Source organism: Echinops telfairi, unplaced genomic scaffold, assembly GCF_000313985.2.
Source record: "Echinops telfairi isolate 266 unplaced genomic scaffold, ASM31398v2 ScPeMD7_7472;HRSCAF=8510, whole genome shotgun sequence".
NCBI classification, from domain to species: Eukaryota; Metazoa; Chordata; class Mammalia; order Afrosoricida; family Tenrecidae; genus Echinops; species Echinops telfairi.
Genome location: NW_022111376.1, coordinates 4,466,760 through 4,478,049, shown reverse-complemented (window position 1 = coordinate 4,478,049; position 11,290 = coordinate 4,466,760). Strand labels below are relative to the sequence as shown.

General features: G+C 51.3%; 1 protein-coding gene across 1 annotated transcript; it reads left to right on the top strand.

Annotated features, from left to right (window-relative positions):
- The first annotated feature begins 1,345 nt into the window (after window positions 1-1,345).
- On the top strand, window positions 1,346-7,123 carry CNGA2 (cyclic nucleotide gated channel subunit alpha 2). The gene is made up of 6 exons (XM_004715607.2): window positions 1,346-1,458; window positions 1,654-1,746; window positions 2,934-3,104; window positions 4,009-4,116; window positions 5,298-5,404; window positions 5,718-7,123. The coding sequence occupies exons 1-6, from the start codon at window positions 1,349-1,351 to the stop codon at window positions 7,121-7,123; spliced, it is 1,995 nt and encodes a 664-aa protein (XP_004715664.1). The 5' UTR covers window positions 1,346-1,348.
- The last annotated feature ends 4,167 nt before the right edge of the window (window positions 7,124-11,290 follow it).

The following is an 11,290-nucleotide window of genomic DNA, read 5'->3' as shown; positions in this document are numbered from 1 at the left end:
CAATGGTGTCATGTTCTCTCCATGTCCACACTTGGGGAAGCGTCTGGGTGTTCCCTGGCTTATGCATGCGTCTTCCCCCAACCCACCTTCATAGAAAACATTTCATTCCAAATAAGAGGTCTGGGACGTTACTATATGTTCGAGGGACATGTAAATTCACCGCAACATACAGCGTCATGGGTGTCACCGATGTGGTGCTGGAAAAGCTGTGATTAGAGCTAGTTGCAGAAGCCGATGGGAAAGGGGATTCAGACCTGCAGTGTGTGAACTCTGAGGAGGTATGGGTAAGGGTACAGTTCCTTTGGGGCAGGGGGACTGTGTGCTTCCGCCTGTGGAGCAGGAGCTTGAGGACAGTCACCAGCTTGGAAGTGTACCATGCTCCAAGCAAATGCCGTCCTCTGCAAAAGAGGGGCACCAGAGATGGGTTAAAACACTTTTGGTTTGTTTGTTTCTATTATATTTGATCATTGATTTTTCAAAATATTCATGGGGGTAGGGGTAAAGGAAAGGAAACTGAGATAGTCCACCTAACCTATGTGTCCGTGCAACCTGAGGTCACGTCCAAATACCTATCAGAATCGGAGCCCTGGTGGTGTAATGATTATGAGTTGAGCTATGATCCGCAAGGTCGGCAGTTTGAATCCACCAGCCCACTCCGAGTGTGAAAGACAGGGCTTTCTGCTCCCATAAACAGTTGATCTCGGAAACTCCCAGAGGTGTTGTACTTTTTCTTTCTCCTATAGGGTCGCTTTATTTATTTATCTATATATTTATTTAGTTCAGTTAACTTGACCTACGGTTACCATAGATGAAGGAGGAAATATTTCTGCCTAGGGAGCAGTGAGAGGGAGATCAATAATGTTTGTGCAATATGAAGGGGATATGACATGGCACTGAATTACACATGTAGAAGTGGTTGAGTTGGTGAATGTTTTATTGTGTCTGTTTTTCCTAAAATGGAAAAATAAATGACACGAATAACAATGAGTATGGGAAAAAGATAATGTTCTCAAATTGATTGTGGTAAAGAATGGACAACTCTTTATGATATGGTTGAACTATTGAATTGTATGATATGTGGACCCAGTACCAATAAAACTGTTTCTAAAAGTATAAATAAACAACATAATTAAAAAGAAAGAAAATTAAGGAAACTTAGAGTTTCCTGAGTGCCAAGATCTAAGCATTAAGTGGACATCGACTCAATGGCACTCAGTATCTGGGTGCTGTGACTTGGTTTTGCTCAGACCCTGTTCACCTGTGCTCTGTGGGCGTGTAAGACCTCTCTGGCCTTCGTTGCCCTTTCCTTGACAGGTGAGGGTCCGGCTCCCGAAGCCGTACATGGAGGATGACAGAAAAATCCAATGGCGTGAAGAGCTCCCCAGCCAATAACCACAATCACCATGCACCCCCTACTATTAAGGCCAATGGCAAAGAGGACCGCAGGACCAGCAGCAGGTGCGTTCCCGGAATGGCTCCAGGGTCGTGATTCCCTTCCAGCTCTGCCTTATAGTCATACAACAAATCATCTTTGGCTCAAGGACGCCTTCTCAAGGGACCAGGGGCATTCTTGGCATGTCGCAGAAGAAAGTGCTGATAGGACATGAGGTATACCTACAGAATCCTTGATCATCTCTGCTCCTTCCTCTGCAGGCCACCGTCTGCAGCCGAGGATGACACTTCCTCAGAACTCCAGAGGCTGGCCGAGGTGGATGGCCCTCAGCGGGGAAGGGGTGGCTTCCGCAGGTGGGTTCCACCAGTATGCTACCGCAACCAGCTCCCACCCATGAGGCTTCTCAGGGTGGCTCTAAGGACCCTCCTCCTCGCAGTGTCACTAGACCTTTCCACCAAGGTGTCTGCAAACCCTGGTCCGTGCTGTCCTGAGCAACCACTCACCCACCATCCTGAGTCACCAGCGTAGCCTTCCCCTCAACATCAAGGGGGAAGAATGAACCTCAGCCAAGAGCCCCACGGTTTCGATCCACGCGGAACTGTAAGTTCCTGAGGGAGGAATGTCCAGAAGTCGAAGGCAACCCTGAATCCCACTGTCTGCATTCTCTAGTACTGCTAGAACAGAACTATCCCGGTGATTGGCTTTCACAAGCACACATTGCTTCTCTCGCAGTTTAAGAGGCTAGAAGTCCAAGTTCAGACTGCCAGCTCTAGGGGAGAGCTTGTCTTCTCTGTTGGCTCAGGGGGAAGGTACTTGTCTCCTTTCCACATGACTTCGACCTTCCACTGGGGTTAGGAAGTTCTCAGTGCGGGACCCGGAGTTCAAAGGATGCTTTTTGCTCCTGGCTGCTCTTTCTTTGTGGTATTCAGCTTCCTCTCCCTGCTATGGAAACTCCCTTACCTGTGAGCTGGTGTTACATCCGGCCTGAATCCTGCCGCATTAACATTTCACACAGGATCTAATCTCTTGCTTCATTAACACATAGAGGTCATAGGTACAGCACATGCAAAATGGAAGACAGTTACATCAAGCCATACTATGGGGGAAGATTATATCACCACAAAAGTGCCGAACTATATAATTACACAACAGCCAACCACTGAGAATCAGGGCCTGGCCAAGAGGACACAGCTTTTGAGAAGGATGATAGAACTCTATACATGCCACCTCACATACAAACCTCCAGTTTGCCCAGGGCACCTCTTGTTTGTACCTCCCCATCAAGCGAAAGGGCCCTTTTCTACAGAATGTCTTTCCCGGATAGTGCCCCCGGACAGGCTGCATTAGGGGTCAGGAGCTGAGTCCCAGTCCGTGCCCCCAAGTGCTTGCTCCAGCCTGGCTTTTAGCGCTGGGAAAATCACAACCTGCTCCCAAGCTCCTTTGCCTGCCTTCCGTCTCCCTGACAGTGAGTCCCCAGTTCCACATTGTCTCTGAGCAGGATGACTTTCTGGCTCACAACCCCTGTCTTTCTTGCCTTTAGGATTGCCCGCCTGGTGGGGGTCATCCGCGAATGGGCCAACAAGAATTTCCGTGAGGAGGAACCAAGACCAGACTCCTTTCTCGAACGTTTCCGTGGGCCTGAGCTCCAGGCTGTAACAACACAACAAGGAGATGGCAAAGGCGACAAGGACGGCGAGGGCAAGGCCACCAAGTATAGCTGCCCAGCCTGAGGGGCTTGAAGGGCTCCCACGCTTGCCATCCGAGGGCTGGGTGGGCTCTCTAATGCTACTCCCAGGGTCCATGGGGCAGCGCTAGGGATGACCAGGGGAGGCCTGCCTGCTATGTTTTTAACTCCAGAACAGTTCCATCACCTCACCCTAGGTGCCCCTCGTCAGCTATCTCACTACCCATGTAGCAGACAAGGTAGTGCGGGCACTTAAATGAGAGCTGGCCTATGACGGGCAGGGAGGTTTGAGCAGGCATGGTTAGGGGGAGACTGTGGAGGGGCCTCTCCCAGCCTCAGTGTGGTGAGGTTCTTTGAGAAGGCCGTGGCGAGGGCTGGCAGGGAAGGTGTGGAACAATGGAATCGGGGGCAAGGCTGAGAAGATGGAACTGGAAGAGGACTGTATTTTGAAGAATACAGACGACTGAGGATGTCTGGCCAAGCCAACATCCCCGGCTTCGGGCTGGTGGAGGCCAGGCTCTCTTGCTAAGGCAAGATGTGGCATCTGGGGAAATGCTTGTGTGGGGTGGGGTGGGGGGGTTGGCTAGAGGCCAGCGGCCAAAGAGAGAGAGAGCGAGTGAGCAGGAAGCACGTTGGCCTCTCACTTGACAAGTCTCTTCTCTTCTTTGGAAACCTTTCCCCAGGTTCTGAGGCTGACCCTTATTGAAAGTGCTGGCCCCGCCACACCTTCTGAGGCAGAGCCTCCCAAGGGCATGGGAGGCAGAGGGTCTGTTGGGGCCAGGATAAGAAAAAGGATGCCCCTCATGCATGTGAGAGCTACTCAGACTCCCAGTACCCCTCATCCCACACAGCCCCCTCAAACAGTGCTTTATTGGGGGCCCTGGGATCTGAGGACGTGGTGCCCAAGCCTGACCTCTGTGTCTCTCTTCAGGAAGAAATTGGAATTGTTTGTCTTGGACCCAGCTGGGGACTGGTACTACCGCTGGCTCTTTGTCATTGCCATGCCTGTCCTCTACAACTGGTGCCTCCTAGTGGCCAGGTGAGCGGGACCCCGGGAGGGGTGTGCCCAAAGAAGCTCAGCCAACAGGCTCAGGGCTTGATGTAGAGATTGAGCTCACTTGCACTCGCTCCCGCTTGGGAATACTTCCCTGCTGGCAGCACTTCCATGGCCTCTCGCTCCCAACCGTTCCTCTTGGTTGCCCATGCCACTGAGCCTTCGCACCAGATCCTCTCCAGGGGTCTGTAATCTGCTCCCACCTCCCTGAGGCGGCCTCCCAATCTCTTTCTGGGAGAATCACAATGGCCCGTGTCCATTCCAAGCAGGCACTCAGTGCCCCTTCAGTGCATTCCCCACTCTTTCAAGGAGCACGCTGGGTAGAAACAGAGATGGATGGTGTCATTTCCCTCTGGCAGCCCTCCAAGGGCTCTGCATTTCTGCAATTGCCCTTGCGCACACCATAAACTTGGCCTTGAAAGCCTTTTGAGACACAGGCACTGTCTGCTCTCTAGCTCCCCCCTATGGAATACCCCAAACCCTGCACTCACTGTTCTTTTATTTCCTCCAATGACCACTCCCTTTATCCTTTCTTTCAACCTATGGAGAGTCTTCTCTGCCTTGCAGGGCCAGTTCTAGAGCACTCTTTACAAGTGGTTTTCTCAGCCCTTGCCTCAGTCATTCATTCAACACTTATTGTGTGCTGCAAGCTCTGCTCAGTGCTGGGGGCAAGGTAGACCCAACAGACAGGGTCTCCATTCCCCTGGAGCCATCAGGCTGGTGGGAACACAGACAGTAAACCGGAAACAGAAATGATCAAGGTGCTTCCACGAGCTGGAGAAAGGACAGTCAGGGAGGACCTCCCAGAGGAGGTGGTAGGACACCTGACACAGTAACAGGACTTAAATTCCAGAGGGTGGTGGGAGGGAGCGCTCCAGCAGAGATGAGCCCATATGGTAGGAGGCTTGTGAGTGAGGCATCAAGGATGACAGGGCAGGAGGGGCTGGGGCTTTAGTCTACATGTGACCAACTCCTCAGAAGGAACCCCTTCTTCCTTGGGCTGCTTGTGATTTGTAGTCAATGACAAGGGGTTGGGCATGGAATGTCATTAGCCCACAGTGTGTGTTGAATGTAACTCACCAGGACCCACGGTGGGTGCCCGGCCTGGGACCTCCATGGGCCTTGGCTGGATCCGGAGGGTAAAGGCCGGTGTCATCTTCCCACAGAGCCTGTTTCAGTGACCTACAGAAAGGCTACTATGTTGTGTGGCTGGTGCTGGACTACTTCTCAGACATGGTCTATATCGCAGACCTCTTCATCCGACTGCGCACAGGTACGAGAACAGCTGGGACACCCAGGGAGGACCCACAAGTCCCAAAACATGCATCCAATGTTCAAGAAGCCCTCCAAACACAGCGCCGGATTACATTGTCTGGCTGAAACATGGCTTGGTCCCTATGGCTGTTTGAATCCCATGGCCCCTACGTGCTTAATAAGGTGGGAACCTGGAGTTGATCTTATGGCCAGTCCAGCTGTGAGTTCCTAGACCCTTCTCTGGAGGTCAGAGTTTATGAGCTCATTTGTCCCTTCCTTAACTTTAACCTATGGAAGGCCTAAGCTTGAGACCTGTCTTTCATCTCCCACAGGTTTCCTGGAGCAAGGACTGCTGGTCAAAGATCCCAAGAAGTTGCGGGACAACTACATTCACACAATGCAGTTCAAGTTGGATGTGGCCTCCATCATCCCCACGGACCTGGTCTATTTTGCGGTGGGCATCCACAGCCCTGAGCTGCGCTTTAACCGCCTCCTGCACTTTGCTCGCATGTTTGAGTTCTTTGACCGCACGGAGACACGTACCAGCTATCCCAATATCTTCCGCATCAGCAACCTAGTCCTCTACATTTTGGTCATCATCCACTGGAACGCCTGCATTTATTATGCCATCTCGAAGTCCATTGGGTTTGGAGTTGATACTTGGGTTTATCCCAACATCACTGACCCTGAGTATGGCTACCTGGCTAGGGAATACATCTACTGCCTTTATTGGTCCACACTGACCCTCACCACTATTGGAGAGACCCCGCCCCCTGTAAAGGATGAAGAATACCTATTTGTCATCTTTGACTTCCTGATCGGTGTCCTCATCTTTGCTACCATCGTGGGAAACGTGGGCTCCATGATCTCCAACATGAACGCCACCCGAGCTGAGTTTCAAGCCAAGATCGACGCGGTCAAACACTACATGCAGTTCCGCAAGGTCAGCAAGGAGATGGAAGCCAAAGTCATCAGGTGGTTTGACTACCTGTGGACCAACAAGAAGAGCGTGGATGAGCGAGAAGTTCTCAAGAACCTACCAGCCAAACTCAGGGCTGAGATAGCTATTAATGTCCACCTGTCCACACTAAAGAAAGTGCGCATTTTCCAGGATTGTGAGGCTGGCCTTCTGGTGGAACTAGTGCTGAAGCTCCGCCCTCAAGTCTTTAGCCCTGGGGATTACATTTGCCGCAAGGGGGACATTGGCAAGGAAATGTATATCATCAAGGAGGGCAAGTTAGCAGTGGTGGCTGATGACGGTGTGACACAATACGCCCTGCTGTCGGCTGGCAGCTGCTTTGGAGAGATCAGCATCCTCAACATTAAGGGCAGCAAAATGGGGAATCGACGCACAGCCAATATCCGCAGCCTTGGCTACTCAGATCTCTTCTGTTTGTCCAAAGATGATCTTATGGAAGCTGTGACTGAGTATCCTGATGCCAAGAAAGTCTTGGAGGAGAGGGGTCGAGAGATCCTGATGAAGGAGGGGCTGCTGGATGAGAATGACGTGGCCGCTGGCATGGAAGTAGATGTGCAGGAAAAGTTAGAGCAGCTGGAGACCAACATGGACACCTTGTACACCCGCTTCGGCCGCCTGCTGGCTGAGTACACGGGGGCCCAGCAAAAGCTCAAGCAGAGAATCACGGTTCTGGAGACCAAGATGAAGCAGCACAATGAAGATGATTACCTGTCAGATGGGATCAACAGTCCAGAGCCAGATGTTGGAGAGAAACCATAAAGGCTGGGACCCAACACCTCTCTGGCCTTGGCCTTGATTTCAGGAGCTAGAAGAGCTGTGTAGGTCTCCATACTTCTCTGCATGACCCTCTAAAATCTCTCCCAAGCCTCCCTGTTCCAGATTCTTGGCCTGCACATCCAGGACCCCCACCCCCAAAGTCCAACTAACCGGCCAGTTTGTGGACAACTCAGATTTCCAAGAGCTCCAGTTTTCCTAAGTCTGAGGCAAGACGAAGAGTAGTGGCGACTGGCTTCAGTCTTGAGCAGGGAGCCTGGGAGCCTGGGCACATTACCTGAGGAAGACCATCGACAGAACGCTGTGCACTCTCCTCTTTTCCAGCCTCCTTTGACCTCAGCCCCTCCCCCACTTGGTTCTGACCCTGCTTTTTCTGACATGTCTCCCAAATATCTTCATCATCCTGCACGTGTATGTAGTTCATGCATTGGCTGCAGGCACTTAGCACGGGTCCCCAGAGTCTGCCTCCCAAGGAAGGTACTCACTCCAGATTACCCTTCCCTGTTGATTGGTCTCTGGGTCTACCGACCGGGAGTGGGACCCTGTAGTTATCTTCGGCTAAGGAAAAGATCATGCTCCTAATTTCTGGGCCATTCCATAAGACATGCAACTTGGCAATTGGCCGGCAGGCAAGTGCTACCTGGAGAAGGAGGTGGCCTGGAATTCTGCCTGTCACCCCTTTGTGCAGCACATTTCTGAAGAGGCTCTGCAGTCTTGTGGCCAATGGGGGACAAGTCAAGTTACCAATGGCATTATTGGCACTTCTGGGTTAATAAATTCATTCCAACTATTTGCAGTGTTTCCTCAGCCATGCTATTTACATTCTTTCCCTCTTTCCCCTTCCTTCCCATCTCTTTTCCTCAGACTTTTCTCTTCCATTAAAGCTTGTCCTACCTATTGCCTTCCTTTGCAATGGAAAACCCTTAATAGTCCTTCCGGGCTTAGTTAAGGACTACTTGCCCCATTAACTACATTCCCTCCTCCACTAGGCAGTCAATTGACTCTCCACTACACTCTCGCAGAGCTTGTATGTCTCTCTCTCCTAGCTCTTACCACACTGTGTGGTTGGTTTTTGATGGACCTGGTCCCCACTCCAGCCCATGAGCTCTTTGAGGACCAGGTCAAGGCAGTCTCCCCCACTGCTCTGGATGCAACCTCCGCAACCTGTTGGGCACAGAGGAGACCTTCAGAGAATGGTCACTAGAGTAATAAAATCAGCAGTTCTCAACCTGTGGGTTGCGACCCTTTGGGGGTCAAACGACCCTTTTACAGGGGTCGCCTAATACATCCTGCATACCAGATATTTACATTATGATTCATAATAGTAGCAAACTTACAGTTAGGAAGTAGCAACGAAAATCATTTGATGGTTGGGGGTCACCACAACATGAGGAACTGTATTTAAGGGTCGCGGCATTAGGAAGGCTGGGAACCACTGCACTAAAGTGATGAGGGAAGGAAGGAGGGAAGGAAACGGACCCAAATGCTTATACTTCTACCCATCAGTAGCTCTCTCTGGACAGGAATACTGACTCTGCCTGGGGAGTTGGGGACTAGGTCCTGGAGGCAGAGATTCTCGAGCTGGGTTTGACAGGATGACCTGGAACCAGAAGACATGTTTTAATCAGTAGGCAAGACTCCCTAGATGCAGACTCAGGTCTCTTGATGCACACCGATCATTTTTATGGGAACGCCTCTTCTAGTCAGATTTCTTTTAACATCGTGTATCCAACAACCTTGGTCTCTGCCCTACCCTAAGAAATCTCAGAACGAGGAAGACTTCCCAGAAGAGTTTGGAAGCATTACCCATTCGCGGCCCCAGGCCCTAAAAGTGGCAGCCATAAGGAGAGCACATTTGTGATGGGGCGCTATTTGTTGTACATTCTCCCTTTGTGTGTTGGGATGGAAGCAAAGGCTCTGAGCCCCTTCAGTACAAGAAAGGACAAGCCAGCAGGAGGAATCCTTGGAGACCCAGCCAGCTGCTTCCCAAGATGTTTGTTGCTAAGGTTGCACTAAGAAGTTCAGTTTTCACCATATGTTGGAACCTGCCTTCGCTTTTTGTTTTGTAGGCCCAGGATGGCACTGGGCCCAGAGGCAGGGGGTTGACTACATTCGATGTTTTTGCCCAGGCTTCAGCAAGAAACCTGCAGGGGTTCTCCGTGGGACCCGCTTCCCCCTCAACCCAGCTCTACCACGAAGGTGTGCACATTGCGCCTTGCTTCTAGTTCATCCAGGACAAAGCCATGTGGGGAGTCCACTGCTAGAAGACCCAGGCTTTCAGGACTCAGCTTTCCCCCTCGAGCTCTCGTTTCCCCAGACACCCCAGAGTCTAAGCATCCAGGGCTCTCTGCACTCTCTCGATTGGCTGTGCCTCCTTCAACTCCTGGGACTTTTGTTTGCCAGGGTTACCCTTCCCCTCTTTGCTTCCTTTGAGACTAAGTCCAGAGCAGCTGTCTTTGGACGAACCCTTGGCATACTGCCCTGTAGGGGGCTCTCCATTCCATCTAGGTGTCATTCGTTCACTAGGAGAAGCATAAAGGAATAGCCGTGCGTGTTCACACACACGCATACACAGGCCTGAGGAAACTCCTGTGTGGATGTGATGTGAGCCAGTGTGAGCACATGGACGCTGGTGTGGTCCGTCTCAGACCACCCCTGCTTTGCTCCACTTCCAGGTTGCCCTCTCCATGGGAAAACCCCTCCTCTTTTCAAGCCTGCTGCTGGCTACTTTCCCCACCACTCCTCTAAGTGGCTTTAATACAAGAACCGAAGTCCACGGTCCATGAGGTGTTGTATTTATCCAGTACAGTCTGATGCTCCTTGTTCTTAATTCACAAATGTTTAAAGTGGAATGCTTTCTATTTTCCTCCGGAAAGACCCACCTGAGTCAATTGCCGTGTTCGTATATGGCCATCCATTTGTGTTGGTCTGCATGAGTGCCCTACCATAGAAAACACAATATCCTGCTCCTGCCCACCACTTGCCTTCTCATTTTGGTCAGGCCCTTGCCTGGCTCATTGTGACCACCCCCAACTTGGCCCTGCCCAAGTCCCAGCCTCGGCAGCATCTCTCTGTTCTTCAGTCGGAAGCTTCTAGTTCGTCTAATTGGTCTCTCCCCTCAAACCCCCAATACACAGAGACGGGGAGCCCAACCACCAGAGGGCACATGGACCTAAGAAAAGGTGGTGGGCTCCGCTCAGAGGACCCTCCCTCGCTCAGCAAATGGCCATCAATAGGTGGCTGCCCCCAGGGCCACATTGAGCTGTTGGACCTGGCCTCCCTCGATGTGCCACCAACAGGGTCATTTCTAAAGCCCCAGTTTAAGTCTGAATGCTAGGTTCCCAGGCTGTGCTGGAGGTTGAGGAAGGAGGCCATGCCAGGGAAGCTGGGAGCTAGGGTTGTTCTTAAATGTTTTCATATAGATTCAGAAAATAACACTACATATCCCACAGAACCCTCGATGTTATGGGTATGATTGCTTAATGCGCGCTTAAGTCTTGATGAGTCTATCTGAGGTTGATTTAAAGACAAATATGAGCTAACTCACTCTCCAGGGAGACCGAAAGGGAATGCACAGACTATGGTTTACTTCCAACCTCCCATCCCAACTTACCTTTGACTCTTGTGCCCACCCCGGCCCCCCTCCCTCTTCCCCATCGCAGGCTACACCCTTTAAGATCACTCTTCAATGCCTCGTTCCTTCATTCGTTACATCCAGTCGGCCAAGCAGTACTCTCTTATGTCCACTCGCCCTAACCTGGTCCATAACCCTAATCACCAACCGTCTTCTAGATACTGCAAAGGTCTCCCTGGCCCCACCCCGAAGTCTAGTCCTCCCTCAGCCATCAGCATGTTTTTTTTTTCTCTTTCAAAATGAAAGTCAAGTCTCAAAGCACTTCCCAGCTGAAAACCCTCTGCTGAAAACCTTCCTGCTCTTCTTCAAGGAAAACCCAAACGTGTTACCCTGGTTTCTCAGGCCCTTCCTGAGGTGATCCTTGTAGGGCCTCTTCCTACCCCATTTCTCCCCGTTCCCAGTCTCATCTCAATGCCTAGCACCCACAGAGCTTCTCCCTGTCTTGCTTCCACTTCACTTGTTTCCCCCATCCTGAAATCTGCATTCTCTGCATCTTGCCATGGCTGGCTCCTTGAGAT